Consider the following 16,992-nt stretch of genomic DNA (forward strand, 5'->3'; position numbering starts at 1 on the left):
GCAGAAATGTACAACAGCTTCCTGTGTGCCGCTCCTGGACGAACGGCAAAGACAAAATTATGCTTATTACACAGTGCTGTGAAAACGAAATTTCGTATGACAAAAAGCAGAACAGCCGTAGAACAGGAAAAAGAAGAAATATAAATCAGCATCTACAAAATTAGCCTATGAAGATGCCTTTCAAATAATGAAGGCAGAACGCTGATGGGAAGAAAAAATTTTTCATTTGTGATTAGATGTTTCTGAAGTAACAATTACCAACATAAAAGTAATCGGTAAATTCATTTCGCAGTTGTTTGGCTGCGGTGATCAATTGATACATGTTTAGGGGTTCCAATCCTATATTTGATTCGGCGCATCTGTCTTTTCGTCATTCTCCCTTTCGACACTGACGTTTAGCACGAGTATTGAACACACAAAACTTCTGCCAGTTTATAAAAACTTCTTGTAACTGGCAATTACTTGAGCAAGATACAAGAAACTGTGTCCACTACAACTTGCAAAAGCTACCTATGGAATCTAAGTTCTGCAAGTTGACGAAACTGTGGGTGTTTTTACGTGAAAGGCGCTTGCAGATGTTTATTTGCTAGTGGACACACACTGTACAGAAGAAGCCACACATTTCTGAGTATACGGAGGATTACCGAGGTGTTCGCTGTCATGCACTTGCTTTTGGGTTCACAGTTCGCGCGAATTCAAAGATTTTGCGAGCCCGTAAATGTTGACCAAAATAATGAGGGCAGAGGGTGTGTCGTAGAGTAGGTGTGTTTTGATTATAATGTTGGAATGTTGGAGAAGTGCTGTAGTTTAGCAGGAAGATTCATATATCGGACGTTTTCAGCAAGAATTGCGTTAGATGTATTGCAGACGTCTGTATAATGCCGCATTTCAACCAGTTCTTCAGCACCTTGGCCGCTCCAGAATAAAACTAAGTAAGAAACCTGTATGTTATATACGACTTCTGAACTGGCAGAATGTGTTAAAACAGTCTCTTCCAATTGCCTCCCTCTTTAACGTGCATTTGAAAACTAATTACAGTAATTTCTGAATGACAACTTTTTCCACTCACTAGATGATTTTTATATACATCAGTAATCACACAAATATTAAAAGAAAAAAAGAGAACGTTGAATTATACAGTTTAAAGCAAATTTCGTTAACAGTCGTATTCATGGTGTGTGAAACAAATATTAATCTAATCTAATCAAACCATTTTTGAAACTGTCGAGAAGCTGTTACACTCTCTAACCTTCGTTAAAAAAAAATTGAGTGTCATGTAATGTCTTGTCTAATGTAATATCTTGTATGGACACCTTTTATTAAACAGACACGTTCCTCATCATTACGAAGTGTCGTATTCATGATCTATGGAACAAGAACTAATCTAATCTGTCTTGAAAACAACACACACATATCCGAAGCACGTCATGAGAGCAATATATGCATATTGAAACACCGCTTACGTTGTAGGTGTCTGGGCTTTACCTTAAGACTACAAATTGTAACATTCCGTATTTCCTCTGAGTTTGTAAGTAACCCGTTTAGTTTCTTGAGCGGCAGCAGCCGCCAACCAGTTTATTTATTTTGATCCAGCTTTGAGCATTTTTATGCAGTGGATGTCTTCATAGGGAAATTACATATATTTTACAAATATGTTTTGTTGGCATTGTTACAGTACACATACTAATAATAATATAAGGCACATAAAATATATATAATTTTACAGTACATAAAAGATAATATACAGAAGTATAAAATAAATTGACATACTAAGGCAAATACGACATAGTTTACAGTTAGAAAATTATTTCTATCTCAGGTCATCTTTAGAACAGTTTTAAAATTCTAAAATATTGTAGAAAGCATTTTCTTTCACTCATTTTTCATTTTTTGTTAGAAAGTCATTAAATGAGACTGTGGGCATATCTATCTGTTTCATTTGCTTAGTTTTATGTTGGTGTACAACTTCCCTTGAGATGTAGGCTTAGCTGTTCCTTTAATATTGAATAGACAGCTGAATTTTTATTGTTCTTTAAACCAGACATCTTTCACCTGATTGCAGTGAGCATTTTCTTCTGGTCTACATTTGCGACCATTTGCTCTTGTGCAAGCACTTCGTGAACCACACAGTAACTTTCCAATCAGTCATAATTTTACAGTTCACTGCACATAACCTTGCAGTGCATTGCACTTCACATCATGCAATAATTGTATTCTTTTAGTTTACTTGATGAAGAAGGCTGTACTTTAGTAATTTGAATATTGCATTTATTACTACATTTTATCAAAGGCAAATTCATTAAGAAAACTATAGACTTATTAGACAGATTTGCAGGCTAATTTGCAGATTTGCAAACAAAATGTTTGGTGCTGTCAATACACACATATCAAAGAGTATGTAAATGGTGACACCATCCCTCAACTTTGGAACTGTTGGTTCCTGCTCAGGGTGGGCGGAAAGGATAGGTTGGGGAGGTTAAAAAGGAAGGGAAGGTCACCAAGACTCCAGCTACTCTGTGATGTAGAACATGTCATTTGTAAACTAATTTATCATCCATACAATCTGCTGTATGAATCTCATACTATTGTACTCTCCCATATTACCTATCACTAACCATTTTGACAGCTGATAAGCAGATGTTACTGTTAATATCTGACTGTTTAGATTTACCTTATGTTATCCTTTTAAGATATAAATCACTAAAGGGAGGTAGATTGAAAAACAAGTTATCAGTGAGGCTTGCACTGTGCCTTAAACAGTCAGAGGACAAATAAATAAACATTATTTAGATACAGTAGAATCCATAACTTAGCAAAAACTTTATCTCATTACCTTTAAAAACTTGAGAGAATCTGTGATAATACTTGAAGGTGTAACATTAATACGGCACTGTAAAGTCATGGATGGAATAAAAATGCTGGAGAGTGTCAAGATAATGCTCACTATATGGTGGAGGCATCGAGTGGTAGACTAGCACATAAGAAATATTGAAATTACTGCATAAGTTTTTGGACAATGTTCATCTGGTTGGTCATCAAGCAGATGTAAAAGGCTGTTCAGAAATTGAAGCAAAGTTTTGTGTATGTCAAGGCTGTTTTCACAGGTGGCTCTACCTTGTTGCTGTGTACTACCCCTGAGGAGACTGCAATAGGATGGGCTGGTTGGGTGTGTTTCAGACAGGTCTTTCACCTGAGCCTTTCATACAGATTTGCAATGTATAGTAAGGTGTATGGAATAGATGTGCCATAAGGAGATACCAGGATGTTTTGTAGGTTGGGTGGGCAACGGAAAACCACTTTGAGTGACGAAGGAAGGATATCGCCCATTTCAGGGCACGTTGAACGGCAGTTGAATGCCTGGTGGAGGATATGGTTAAGTTGTTCCAATCAAGGAATGGGGTGGTACTTCTAAGCAGATGGGTAGTTAAAGGGACTGGTATATTAGGAGGATTTGCAGATATGGTGCAGGAGCTCTGTGAACTAGATTTGCACAGTAGTACTTGTTCTGTACAGCTTTCACAAGATTTACAGCATAGTGGACAATGGCATCTCAGCTGGGCTCCACAGTATTAATGTCTAGAGTCATGGGGGTCATACACCACTCTCATGAGTGTGGACAGTTCCTCAAGAATGGTCCATTGTCTTGCTGAAAGTACAAATCACCTGCAGCGTACTGTAGGTGAACAAGTGGATGCATGTGATAGAAAAGAAGTTCATGTATCGTTTGCCAGTGAGAGATGATGTAGATATATCTTGGAATCAACTTCATCTGTTGTAAACATACCACCATGCAATAATACCTCAACTACCTTCCTGAACAGTTCTTCATTGGCAAGTGTGGTGCATTGCCTTGTGTGGTATCTTTGACACATATCAGTGAGTGCCACACTAGTCATTCCAAGCAACATTTTTCCCTTTTTTGCATTCAGAAGCTATAACAAGCTCACTAGGTATTATTGAATTTTTTGTGGCTAGAAACATGCTTCCACCACCAGTGTTCGATCTATCTTTGTGATATACATTCCAGTTGGATTTTAGAATTTCATTGCTATTAATATCTGGTTCAGACAGCTTTATGTTCCTAGTACTGTTTGGGAATTGTTACCATTTATAAGCAGACTAGTTCTGGGGCCATTCCACTGACACTCCTGCAGCAAACTACCACTATATTAACATTTTCTTTCTCTGAACTATTATGACAAATGCTACCTTGCCTGGAATTGGAATGCACCTTATCGGGCCTGTGGAGGTATTTCTCTGTCTCAAAAAACCCCACTTCTGCACACCACACATACTCCACTACCCTAGTAGCCACTTCATTGGTGTGGGACACACCTGACTTACATGGGGGATCCAACCATTTTCTGCCCAATAGCTGAGGTCAGGAAATCCATGTAAAAGATCATCACAAAATCGCTGAGCCTCTAGCTTAAGCATTCCACTCAGCTCCAACCAGAGAACCGAGATTGATTCTGAGAATGATGCTGCTAAACGATAGCTCTGTTCCCACTGCAGACAAGGCTAACAGTCTTTACCAAAGCAGCCAGTCACTTGTAGGAAATGAGGATGGCCTCTGAACCCATGCGGCAAGCATCGTTCGTGCCCTACATCAGCCTCAATTTGCAGGTTGGTGCAGACCCTCCTCCAGACCTTGGACAAGGCCCCTGGAAAGCAAACAAAGAGGACACTTATCTTCTTTCTCACCCTGCCCACTGTTTCTTGACTCTTAATGGCTCAGCATTCATTAGCTGGGTACGGGCTACCCTGGGGTACCTGAGCTGGGGACTAGGGATGGCAGTTATTGTTGAAATAACCATTTTCCAGATGCATCAGCTTATTTCATGTCCAGTTTAACCTGAACGTTAAAACTGCTGAAAATAACTGGTTCCTGAAATAAGTGATATTCTGTTTTTTATTGCTGTTATTTCCAGTAATAAGTGTTGACATCGAACAAAGAGTGAGAAATTCTAATATTCCGTCATACTTTTGCATTATATGTTTAAAGACAAACAGAGTCAAAATAAAAAATAAAATGGATTAATGAAAGAAATCTTAGTCTGTTTTGCTGCAAAAGTAATGTGGGGTTGAATACTACAAAAAAATTTCCTACTGATTCTAATTTTTTGAAACTCTGCTCAAAAGTGGTGTTGTGGTTGAAGATTGTACCTGGTTTGAGCGTTATGAATAGCCAGTGCTAAAAGATGAAAGCTGAGATTGGAGAGCTCTTATTTTTTGTGTTGAGCTGTCTGTTTACAGAGTCTACATGCAGAAAAAAGCACATTATGTAGACACAGGCAGCGAATCAGCTACTTTTCATTTTTAATAGAAACTATAAATGAATTGTTAAGTTTTTAGTTTATTACTGTTGCCATAATTTCCTTTCTGTTTTAGGATTTCATGTAAATGGTTGACAAAGAATAAGTTTTTGTGTAAACTTTGTAGTATTCTTTTACTTTAGTTATTTTGAACTACAAACCTGTTTTGTAGTCAGATATATTAATCTAATTTTTAACAGGGATTTGGATACACTTGATTTTTTCAGGATAAAGATGAAAATGCTTCTCCAAAAAATCCAAATACATGCACGCAAAAGTACATACATTAATCCTTGTTCCATAGATCATGAATACATTATTTCGTAATGATGTGGAACGTGACACTTTAACATAAGTTTTCTTTACACAAAACAATTAATCATTTTTTTATTTATTTTCTTTTTTACTTTTTTACAGTTACTACTTCGTATCTAAGAATTCATCTATTGAGTAGAGGGAGTTGTCATTCAGAAATTCTTTTAATTTGTTTTTAAATGTTGGTTGGGTATCTGTCAGATTTTTAATATTATTTTGCAAATGACCAAAGATTTTTGTGGCAGCGTAGTTTACCCCTTTTGTGCCAAAGTGAAATTTAATCCGGAATAGTGAAAATCATTCTTTCTTATAGCATTGTAGCTATGCACTTCGCTGTTAGTTTTGAATTGGGATGGGTCATTAATGAAAAAATTCCGTAAGTGAATATATGTATTGCGAAGGTACAGTGAATATTCCATCTTCCTTAAATAAATGTCTGCAAGGTGATCTTGGGTGGGCTCCAGCTATTATTCTGACCACACACTTTTGTGCAATGAATATTTTCTCTGTTAATGATGAATTACCCCAAAATATGGTGCCATATGAAAGCAGTGAATGAAAATAGGCATAGTAGGCCAATTTACTGATATGTTTATCACCAAAAATTGCAATAATCCATATAGCGTAAGTTGCTGAACCTAACCGTTTCAGCAAATCATCATTGTGTTTCTTCCAATTCAATTTCTCATCAGTGCACACACCCATAAATTTTGAGTATTCTGCCTTAGCAACAAACTTCTGTTCATAGACTATACTTATCAATGGTGTTATGCCATATACTGTACGGAATAGTATAAACTGTTTTTTCTCAAAACTTAGTGAGAGTCCATTTGCAGAGAACCACTTAATAATTGTCTGAAAGACATTATTTGCAATTTCCTCAGCTGATTTTTGCTTGTTGCGTTTGATTACTATACCTGTATCATCAGCAAAAAGAGCTCGCTATGCCTCTTCGTGAATGTAGAGTGGCTAGTCATTAATATATATTAAGAACAATAAGGAACCCAAGACTGAACCCTGTGGGCCACCATTCTTGATACCTCCCCAGTTAGAGGACTCTGCTGGTTTTTGCAGACCATCTGTACTGTTAATTTCAACCTGCATTCTTCCAGTTAAGTATGAATTAAACCATTTATGCAATGTCCCACTCACACAACTATACTAAAGCTTATCTAGAAGAAATTCATGATTCACACAATCAAAAGCCTTTGGGAGATAACAAAATATCCCAATGGGTGACGTTCAGTTATTCAATGCGTCTAATATTTGATCAGTGAAAGCATATATATATAGCATTTTCTTTTGAAAAGCCTTTCTGAAAATGAAATTGACATTTTGTTAGTACTTCATTTTTACAAATATGTCATGCTACTCTTGAATACATTACTTTTTCAAGAACTTTGGATAAAGCTGTCAGAAGTGAGATTGGGTGGTAGTTGTTAGCATCAGATATATCCCCTTTTTTATGCAATGGTTTAATAATAGCGTATTTCAGTCTTTATCTGGAAAAATGCCCTATTTCAGTGAGCTACTACATATGTGGCTGAGAATCTTACTTATTTGTTGGGAACAAGCTTTTAGTAATCCGTTTGAAATGCCGTCAATTCCATGCGAGCTTTTACTTTTGAGCGAATTTATTATTTTCCTAATTTCAGAAGAAGAGGTGGTTTTAATTTCAATTTTATCAAATTGCACAGGTGCTGCCTCTTCCATATGCTGCCTTGCATTTTCTCATGAACAGCTGGAGCCTATTTTCTCTACAACACTTAAATAATGGTTATTAAAAATGTTTTCTACTTCTGACTTCTAGTTAACAAACTTTCCATTGTGTTTGATAGAAATACAGTCTTCCTGTGCTCTCTGTAGTCCTGTTTCCCTTTTAACAGTATTTCAAATTGTTTTAATCTTATTAGATGTGCTGATGTCAGACATAATGCACATACTTTTGGACTTTTTAATAACTTTTCTTAATACAGTGGAGTAGTTCTTATAATGTTTCACTGTTTGAGGATCATTAATCCTTCTAGCTAATAGATAGTTCCCTTCTCCATTTACAAGATATTTTTATCCATTTTGTAAGCCATGGCTTTTTACATGGTTTCTTACAATTATGTTTCACTGTTTTCTTAGGGAAATTGTTTTCAAATATACTCACAAAGGTATCATAAAATAGATTAAATTTTAAATTAGTGTTATGTTCACTGTACACCTCATTCAGTCTAACTGTTGCAAGCTTTCCCTAAAATTTTGAATAGTTAAATCATTAATTGTACACACTATTTTGGAGGACTGTTTTCCATTACTGTAGGGAGGTATATCATATACTGTAACTAACTGTGCATCACGATCAGGCAGACCATTCTTAACAGGAAAAGTTTTTATTTGATTAAATTTATCGTGGTCTATGAAAAAACGTTATCAGTGTGCTGCTTTCCTGTACCACCTGAGTAGGAAAATCAATAAATAATGTCAGATTGAAAGAATAAAGTAATACTTCCAAGTTCAAGCTTTCTGTCGGACTCTTTCAGAAAATCTTCATTGAAATCCCCACAAATAATAATTTGCTTTCCTCTGTCTGACAGATAGCACAACGAAGAATAGTTGAAATTTCCAGATGGGGACCTATACATGGTTACAATCATAAAAGTGCCATTAATTAGTTTAAGCTCACATTCACATTCTTCTATATATTGCCATATGCAAAATTTTTGATTTTCCAAATTTTTCACACTATGACAGATTTTAACATGTATGGGAACTACTCTTCTCTCCATAATGTCTCTACTTACATGTGCTGAAAGCTTATATCCAACTATATTTATCATTTCTATACCTGTGACTACATGGTGTTTAGACAGGTATAGCACATCTCTTCCACCCTCAGTTTCTAAGTCTTCTAAACAGACAAGAAGCTCATCTACTTTTTTTTTTTTTAATCCCCTGATATTCTCATCCAATATATTAACGTTGTTTTTCACTGTGCCTTTATGTGAACCTTGTGAGAGTTTCTTGCCTGAAGGTAAGAGGTGCATTACACTATGAAGGGATCAGGCTGGCCACAAGCACTTAAGGACCCGCCCCCTTACACAGCCTCTGTGCTGACGCTGGTTAACCATCACTTAATATCTGACAGCAACTCCTCATGATGTGTAAGGCGTATACATCCCCAGTTCTCCACCATACCATACCATACTGTTGCTCGTCTATTTATAGAATGCCTCTTTACCAATTGTCCATGGCAAGGAGGCCATTTGGGATCTGCACGAAGTGTCTTTTGGAGCCCCTTGGCGTAAGGCACATAAAAGCTCAAATCCATGGCTTTAACTGACTGCCACCCTGGTTACTCCAGAGGCACCAAGTAATATTAGGTTTAGTGGAGTACAGGATAGATTGCACTCCTGCTTCTGCTTTTAATATTATATTTTATGACATTTTAAATGAGCACCACAACTATGTAGCTGTATTTACAGATAAGTCTAAACAGGGGGAATCCGTTGGTTATCCCCCTGCGGGTCCAGGGGTTAGAATAGGCCCGAGGTATTCCTGCCTGTCGTACGAGGCGACTAAAAGGAGTTTCACACATTTCGGCCTTTATCGTTGACAATGACCATGGACTTCTTTGCACCTGATATCCAGCACAGTAGCCAGTCCGTTGTGGTGGAGCCACCATGTACCCTGTTGGTTGTAGCCCCCTGACCACACAGGGATTGCTCTGCTGATGCCTGTGCCGTTAACTCCCCATGTATGCCAAGGGATAGATGCCCATCCCCCTGAGGCATCAGGACTCCCGGCAATCGCCCTCCTGCCAGGTGGCCTTTGCTGCGGCTGGGTGGTGCCTGTGAGGTGGGTCCCTGGTCGGATTGGGTGGCATCAGGGCAGATGACACGCGATGAAGCGTAGTCCATCATCTGTTGCTGGTGGTGAAACACCAGCAGTCTCTAAGTGATCACGAGCGCACAGAAGTACAACCCCAAATCGTTCCCCTCACTCGCCACGCCATGGGAGGAACATCACGCTAAGGACAGCATCGGATCTTATTCACCCTGGTACCTTCTATGTTAGAAATTAATGGGGAATCTTTAACGAAGATGAAGCCTCAGTTTTTTGTTGAGCATTTAGAGGACAATTTCGGGGAGGTGGAGGGCTAGTCCTAAATGAGATCTGGGTCTTGATCAAAACAGCATCCTCTGCCCAGTCATGGGAGTTACTCATTTGTGACAAGCTGGGGGATGTTTCTGTAACCATCACGCCCCATAAGAGCTTAAATATGGTGCAGGGTATCATATTTCACAGAGACCTTCTTTTGCAGTCCGGCGATGAGCTGCACGCCAATTTAGAGCGGCGAGGTGTACATTTTGTTCGACGTGTCCACCGGGGTCCAAAGGATAATCAGGTTGCCACCAGTGCCTTCATCTTGGCCTTCAAGGGTGATACATTGCCCAAGGAGGTCAAGGTGATGGTCTACTGGTGTGATGTAAAGCCCTATATCCCTCTCCTGATGCAGTGCTTTATGTGCTTTCTTCCAGCGTCACATGCCAAGATTACGGACGCCCATCACACCCCAATACTCCATGTATCCCACCTCCCATCTGTGTCAACTGCGCAGAGCACCACTCACCTTGCTCGCCTGACTGCAGGATTCTCCAGAAAGAAAGGAAAATCATGGAGTACAGGACCCTGGACAGACTGATCTACACCGAAGCTAAGAGAAAATTTGAACTGACCTTCTTCACAAAGGCTGGGAAAGGTGTCTTTCTGCTGGGCGCCAGGGCACATGAATACTGCAGGGAATAAAACGACAGATGTAGCAGCAAAGGAGTTTGTTCAGTGTGCCACTCATGTGCGTGCTATTGTCTTACTGTTGAGGTACAGAGTCATGTGTCAATAGGGAGTGGCAGGCAATAAGCTCAATATAGTAAAGCCCACAATGTGACCGTGGCATATTTCCGTCTGACAAGGCAGACAAAATGAGGTCCTTCTTGTTCGTCTTTCCATAGACCACAGCCCTACGATGCATGGCTTCTTACCCCAGGGAAAGCACCCTCCAAAGTTTGGTGCTTGTGATGAACAGATCACTGTGCACCGCATTTTATTAGACTGTGTTTTGTTTTCAGACCAGAGGGCAGCAGCAGATTTGGCAACACATCGGCCCTCTATTTTAAGTGACTATTAAATGAATGTGGTTTGAGTTATGAAGTTTAATGATTTGTCCAACATGTTTAAGGCTTTAGGGTGATGCACTTAATGTGCTAATAGGGTGACTGGCTCACCAATGTTTTTATAAGTGATCAACTTTCCCTGTGGTGCCTATCTTTTATATTCTCTGTCGTTTTACTTATATTTTAATCCCAGGTACAGGACCATTCAGCCCTTCTCCTTCTCACTGTATGACAGCAAGTTTAGACATATCATCCTCATTCTTTAAAATAAGTGCATGGGTGCCTAATAACCTCACTGTTGAGTACTCCAGAATTTGAAACACGAACATCTACTAGCATGAGTTTCTTAGAAGTAGATACCTTAGGGGTTGCGAAGCAACTCAAATCGCTTGATACGGGCAAGTCTTCAGGTCCAGATTGTATACCGATTAGGTTCCTTTCAGATTACGCTGATACTATAGCTCCCTACTTAGCACTCATATACAACCGCTCGCTCACCGATAGATCTGTACCTACAGATTGGAAAATTGCGCAGGTCGCACCAGTGTTCAAGAAGGGTAGTAGGAGTAATCCATCGAACTACAGACCTATATCATTGACGTCGGTTTGCAGTAGGGTTTTGGAGCATATACTGTATTCAAACATTATGAATCACCTCGAAGGGAACGATCTATTGACACGTAATCAGCATGGCTTCAGAAAACATCGCTCTTGTGCAACGCAGCTAGCTCTTTATTCGCACGAAGTAATGGCCGCTATCGACAGGGGATCTCAAGTTGATTCCGTATTTCTAGATTTCCGGAAAGCTTTTGACACCGTTCCTCACAAGCGACTTCTAATCAAGCTGCGGAGCTATGGGGTATCGTCTCAGTTGTGCGACTGGATTCGTGATTTCCTGTCAGGAAGGTCGCAGTTCGTAGTAATAGACGGCAAATCATCGAGTAAAACTGAAGTGATATCAGGTGTTCCCCAGGGAAGCGTCCTGGGACCTCTACTGTTCCTGATCTATATAAATGACCTGGGTGACAATCTGAGCAGTTCTCTTAGGTTGTTCGCAGATGATGCTGTAATTTACCGTCTAGTAAGGTCATCCGAAGACCAGTATCAGCTGCAAAGCGATTTAGAAAAGATTGCTGTATGGTGTGTCAGGTGGCAGTTGACGCTAAATAACAAAAAGTGTGAGATGATCCACATGAGTTCCAAAAGAAATCCGTTGGAATTCGATTACTCGATAAATAGTACAATTCTCAAGGCTGTCAATTCAACTAAGTACCTGGGTGTTAAAATTACAAACAACTTCAGTTGGAAGGACCACATAGATAATATTGTCGGGAAGGCGAGCCAAAGGTTGCGTTTCATTGGCAGGACACTTAGAAGATGCAACAAGTCCACTAAAGAGACAGCTTACACTACACTCGTTCGTCCTCTGTTAGAATATTGCTGCGCGGTGTGGGATCCTTACCAGGTGGGATTGACGGAGGACATCAAGAGGGTGCAAAGAAGGGCAGCTCGTTTTGTATTATCGCGTTATAGGGGAGAGAGTGTGGCAGATATGATACACGAGTTGGGATGGAAGTCATTACAGCATAGACGTTTTTCGTCGCGGCGAGACCTTTTTACGAAATTTCAGTCACCAACTTTCTGTTCCGAATGCGAAAATATTTTGTTGAGCCCAACCTACATAGGTAGGAATGATCATCAAAATAAAATAAGAGAAATCAGAGCTCGAACAGAAAGGTTTAGGTGTTCGTTTTTCCCGCTCGCTGTTCGGGAGTGGAATAGTAGAGAGATAGTATGATTGTGGTTCGATGAACCCTCTGCCAAGCACTTAAATGTGAATTGCAGAGTAGTCATGTAGATGTAGATGTACTCGTAAACTCCAGCTCCCCCTCCACACACACACACACACACACACACACACACACACACACACACACACACACACACACACACACACACGAAATTTCACTTAGGGGCTCAATTTCTTGCCTAACATTGGATCTCACAATGAATAAGCAATCCCACCCTCTGCACTTGTCCATACCTCTCAGGAAGGCTGACTACAGTCGCAATAAGTGAGCTATCCTGTGCTGGCTCAGTGTACTTTCAGCAGTGGGCAATTCCTCAAAACTGTTTTTGAGGTGTAAAGGGACAGCCTTGTGGCCTGTACCCGCTGTCACATTGCACTCAGAGAAATTAGAATGAATTGGAAGGTGCATCAGCATCAGGGGTTAAAGATGACACTACAGGTTCCAAAGGTGCCAAAGCATTCGTCTCAGGTGCCCCAACACCATGGCAGTAACCTGAGTCCTGTGGACTGTGGCCAAAACAGCTTATGGATCTTTACGGACAGCGGCCAGTTCCCCCTGCATCCATACACAACAGACACAGTCCCTACCAGTCTTCAATCAGTTCTTGTATGTATCACAAGTAATGTATCAACAACCCAAGGAGTCACTAAGCTCTGCAGCTACTCTTCAACAACTGCTACATGACAAGAAGAGAACAGAAGCTCCTGAAATGTGGTGGTATAGAAGAATGCTGAAAATTAGAATGAATAATTAACTAATGACGTACTGAGTCAAATTGGATGTAAAAGGAAACTATTACACAACACATAAAAAAAAGTGGTCAGTTGACAAGAAAAGTCCTGGGCATCAAGCAGCTTGCTAATGGGAAAGGGGGGGGGGGGGGGGGTGAATATTGTACAGCAAGACCCATGCTTGACTGCAGTAAACAGGTTCAAATAGATATGCAGTGAATAGACAAAATTATGGAAGCACTGCAAGAAGCACATGCTTGAACATGAATGCAGATGCTAGCCCAGCCTGTAGGTTGGGGTTCGGGGGTAAGAATAGGCCCACGGTATTCCTGCCTGTCGTAAGAGGCGACTAAAAGGAGTCTCAAACGTTTTGGCCTTGTGAGATGGTCCCCTAACGGGTTTGACCTCCATCCTTCTAAATTTTCCGAAGAGCGAGCCGATTGGGGAAGGGCGCCTTACAAGGAGCGATGTGTCCATCATGCATTACCATCTCTAGCCAGGTTTGTCGTCATCGCTTAGCAGTCCCGCTCACCTACCATCTCTTGGACGTGGATTTGTTCTTGGGTGCAGTTTATTGCAGTCTGCTATGCTGTGTCGCTTTATGCGCCAATGACGATATTGGACTACATCACCTGAAATCCAGCACGGTAGCCAGTCCGTTGTGGTGGGGCCGCCATGTACCCTGTTGGTTGTAGCCCCCTGACTACACAGGGATCGCTCTGCTGATGCCAGCGCCGTTAACTCCCCACGTATGCCAAGGAGTAGATGCCTATCTCCTTGGGGCATTGGGACTCCCGGCAATGGCCATCCTGCCAAGTGGTCGTTGCTGAGGCTGGGTGGCGCCCGTGGGGAGGGCCCTTGGTCGGAGTAGGTGGCATCAGGGCGGATGACCCGCAATGAAGCGTGGTACATCATCTCTTGCTGGCGGCCAGCCGCCAGCAGTCTCTAAGCGTTCCAGGGCTCAATACAACGCAACTACATATGACCCCAAATCGTTCCCCTCCCTGGCTACACCATGGGAGGAACGAAAGACTAAGGATGCCAGCGAAACATACTCGCCCCGCTACCTGGTGTGTACGAGAGCTGATGGTGAATCCTTTACATCCATGAAGCCTCAGTTCTTCGTCGAGCACTTAGAGGACAAGTTCGGGGAGGTGGAGGGCTTGTCCAAAATGCGCTCGGGCTCGGTTTTGATCAAATCGGCGTCTTCCGCCCAATCCCGCCGGTTACTCGATAGTAACAAGCTGGGGGATGTTCCGGTTACAATCACGCCCCATAAGAGTCTTAATATGGTCCAGGGCATAATATTCCATCGGGACCTTCTATTGCAGTCAGATGTCGAGCTTCGCGCCAATTTAGAGCGGCGAGGTGTTCACTTCGTCCGGCGCGTACATCGTGGTCCAAGGGATAAGCAGGTTGCCACCAGTGCCTTCATCTTGGCCTTCGAGGGTGATACTTTACCTGAGAAGGTCAAGGTGATGGTCTATCGTTGTGACGTCAAGCCCTATATCCCTCCCCCGATGCGGTGCTTTAAGTGCTGGAAGTTCGGGCATATGACTTCCTGCTGTACTTCCAGCCTCACATGTCGAGATTGTGGACGCCCATCACATCCCAATACTCCATGTGCTCCGCCTCCCATCTGTGTAAACTGCGGAGAGCACCACTCAACTTGCTCGCCGGACTGCAGGATCTTCCAGAAAGAGCGCAAAATCATGGAGTATAAGACCCTGGACCGCCTGACATACACTGAGGCCAGGCAGAAGTTCGAACGCCTCCATCCTGTTCGAATGACTGCCTCTTACGCCGCGGCTACTACTGTTATGGCCCCATTAGCTCTCCCTCAGACTGCCACCTCTCAGAGCCGGAATGCTACACCTGCCCCCTTGATGGTGGGGGGCACTTCACTCCCTGCTGCGCCTGCACTACCTGCCTCAGGAGCAGCAACCCCCCAACCATCGGGGACATCAGTCCCCACTTCTAAGCTGGGGAAGCCTCAAACTTCCCCAGCTCGAATTGCACGGAAAGGGTCCCTTGGGTCCCTTCCTTCCCAGGTTTCCGCCTCTGGGAAGGGTGACGTCAGCCAATGGAAGAAAAGCAGACCAGCGGCTGGTCGCAGGGCTTCCCGCTCCTCCTCCGTCCCGGAGACTCACTCGCTGGAGCCCTCCCAGCCAATGAAACCCAAGGACCAGAGAGACAAGACGAAGAAGAAGACCTCTAAGGCCAAGGCACACACGGTGGCATCCACCCCACTGCTCCCTACAGGCCCTGCGTCCGAGGATAAGGTGGAGATCCGGGCGTCCGCTGAGGACCTGGATCTCGCCGGACCCTCAGACACCATGGAAGCAGATTGTACTGGTCCTCCATCGGTGGCAGCAGGTGACCCAGTGGCGTGATCTGCCTCCTCGGTCCCTTCACGCCTTTTTCGGACATGGACAAAGCGATACTCCAGTGGAACTGCAGCGATTTTTTCCACCACCTTTCTGAGCTTCGCCAACTCATCAGCAGTCACCCTTTCCTCTGCATTGCCCTACAGGAAACTTGGTTTCTGGCAATGCGGACCCCTGCCCTACGTGGGTATCGGGGTTATTACAAGAACCGGGCAGCTTATGAGAGGGTATCTGGTGGAGTCTGCGTCTACATCCTTAAATCTGTCTACAGCGAATGTGTACCTCTTCACACACATTAGGCTGTCGCTGTAAGGATGTCAGCCTATTACTGTCTGCAGTTTGTATCTTCCGCCAGATGTTGATGCCTCGCATCATGTGTTGGCTGCATTGATAGCACAACTGCCTCCTCCTTTTGTGTTACTGGGCGACTTTAACGCCCATAAATCCCTGTGGGGTAGCACCGCGATTACTGGCCGGGGTAGAGATGTCGAGACTCTTCTCTCGCAGCTTGACCTCTGCCTCTTAAACACGGGAGAGCCGACACATTTCAGCGTCGTCCATGGCACATTTTCGGCCATCGACCTTTCTATCTGCAGCCCCGGACTTTCACCATCCATCCACTGGAGTGTCCATGACGACTTATGTGGTAGTGACCATTTCCTCATCTTTCTGTCACTACCACAGCGTCACTCTTCTGAACGCCCCTCCAGATGGGCTCTAAATAAGGCTGATTGGGGTTTGTTCTCCTCTCTCGCCACTATCGCACCTCCTTCCCCTGACACCATTGATGCGGTGGTTCAGTCGGTCACCACCGGCATCGTTTCTGCGGCGGCATCTGCGATTCCCTGTTCATCCGGGTCCCCTCGGCGGAGGACTGTGCCTTGGTGGGCGCCCGAGATCGCAGAGGCGATTAGAGATCGCCAGCAGGCTCTTCAACGCCATAAGTGGCACCCGTCCTTGGAGAACCTCATCGTTTTTAAACAGCTCCGTGCCCGTGCCCGACGCCTTATTCGCCAACGGAAGCAGGAGTGCTGGGAACGGTATGTTTCCACCATTGGCGTCTGTACCTCTGCATCGCAGGTTTGGGCAAAGATAAGGCGACTCCACGGCTATCGGCCACCTGTCTCTGTCCCTGGGCTTTCGCTGAATGGAGTGGTGTGTCCTGACTCCGACACAATTGCGGACCGGTCAGCAGCGCATTTTGCTCAGTGTTCCGCATCTACGAATTACCCACTGGCCTTCCGCTCCCGGAAAGAGCGGTTGGAAAGTTGGAG

At 42.9% G+C, this 16,992-nt stretch overlaps 1 protein-coding gene across 2 annotated transcripts in view; it reads left to right on the forward strand.

The window, feature by feature from the left end:
* The first annotated feature begins 280 nt into the window (after positions 1-280).
* The window catches only part of LOC126335051 (oligoribonuclease, mitochondrial), a 104,404-nt gene continuing 87,692 nt past the window's right edge, over positions 281-16,992 (forward strand). Inside the window, exon 1 of one of the 2 annotated variants that reach the window (XM_049997927.1) lies at positions 281-932. In XM_049997927.1, the coding sequence (XP_049853884.1) occupies positions 857-932 (76 nt within the window). In that variant the 5' untranslated portion in view covers positions 281-856. Of the gene's footprint in view, positions 933-1,426; positions 1,529-16,992 lie in introns of those variants that run through there. The other variant, XM_049997928.1, reaches the window with a different exon arrangement.

This window comes from Schistocerca gregaria, chromosome 2, assembly GCF_023897955.1.
Source record: "Schistocerca gregaria isolate iqSchGreg1 chromosome 2, iqSchGreg1.2, whole genome shotgun sequence".
NCBI classification, from domain to species: Eukaryota; Metazoa; Arthropoda; class Insecta; order Orthoptera; family Acrididae; genus Schistocerca; species Schistocerca gregaria.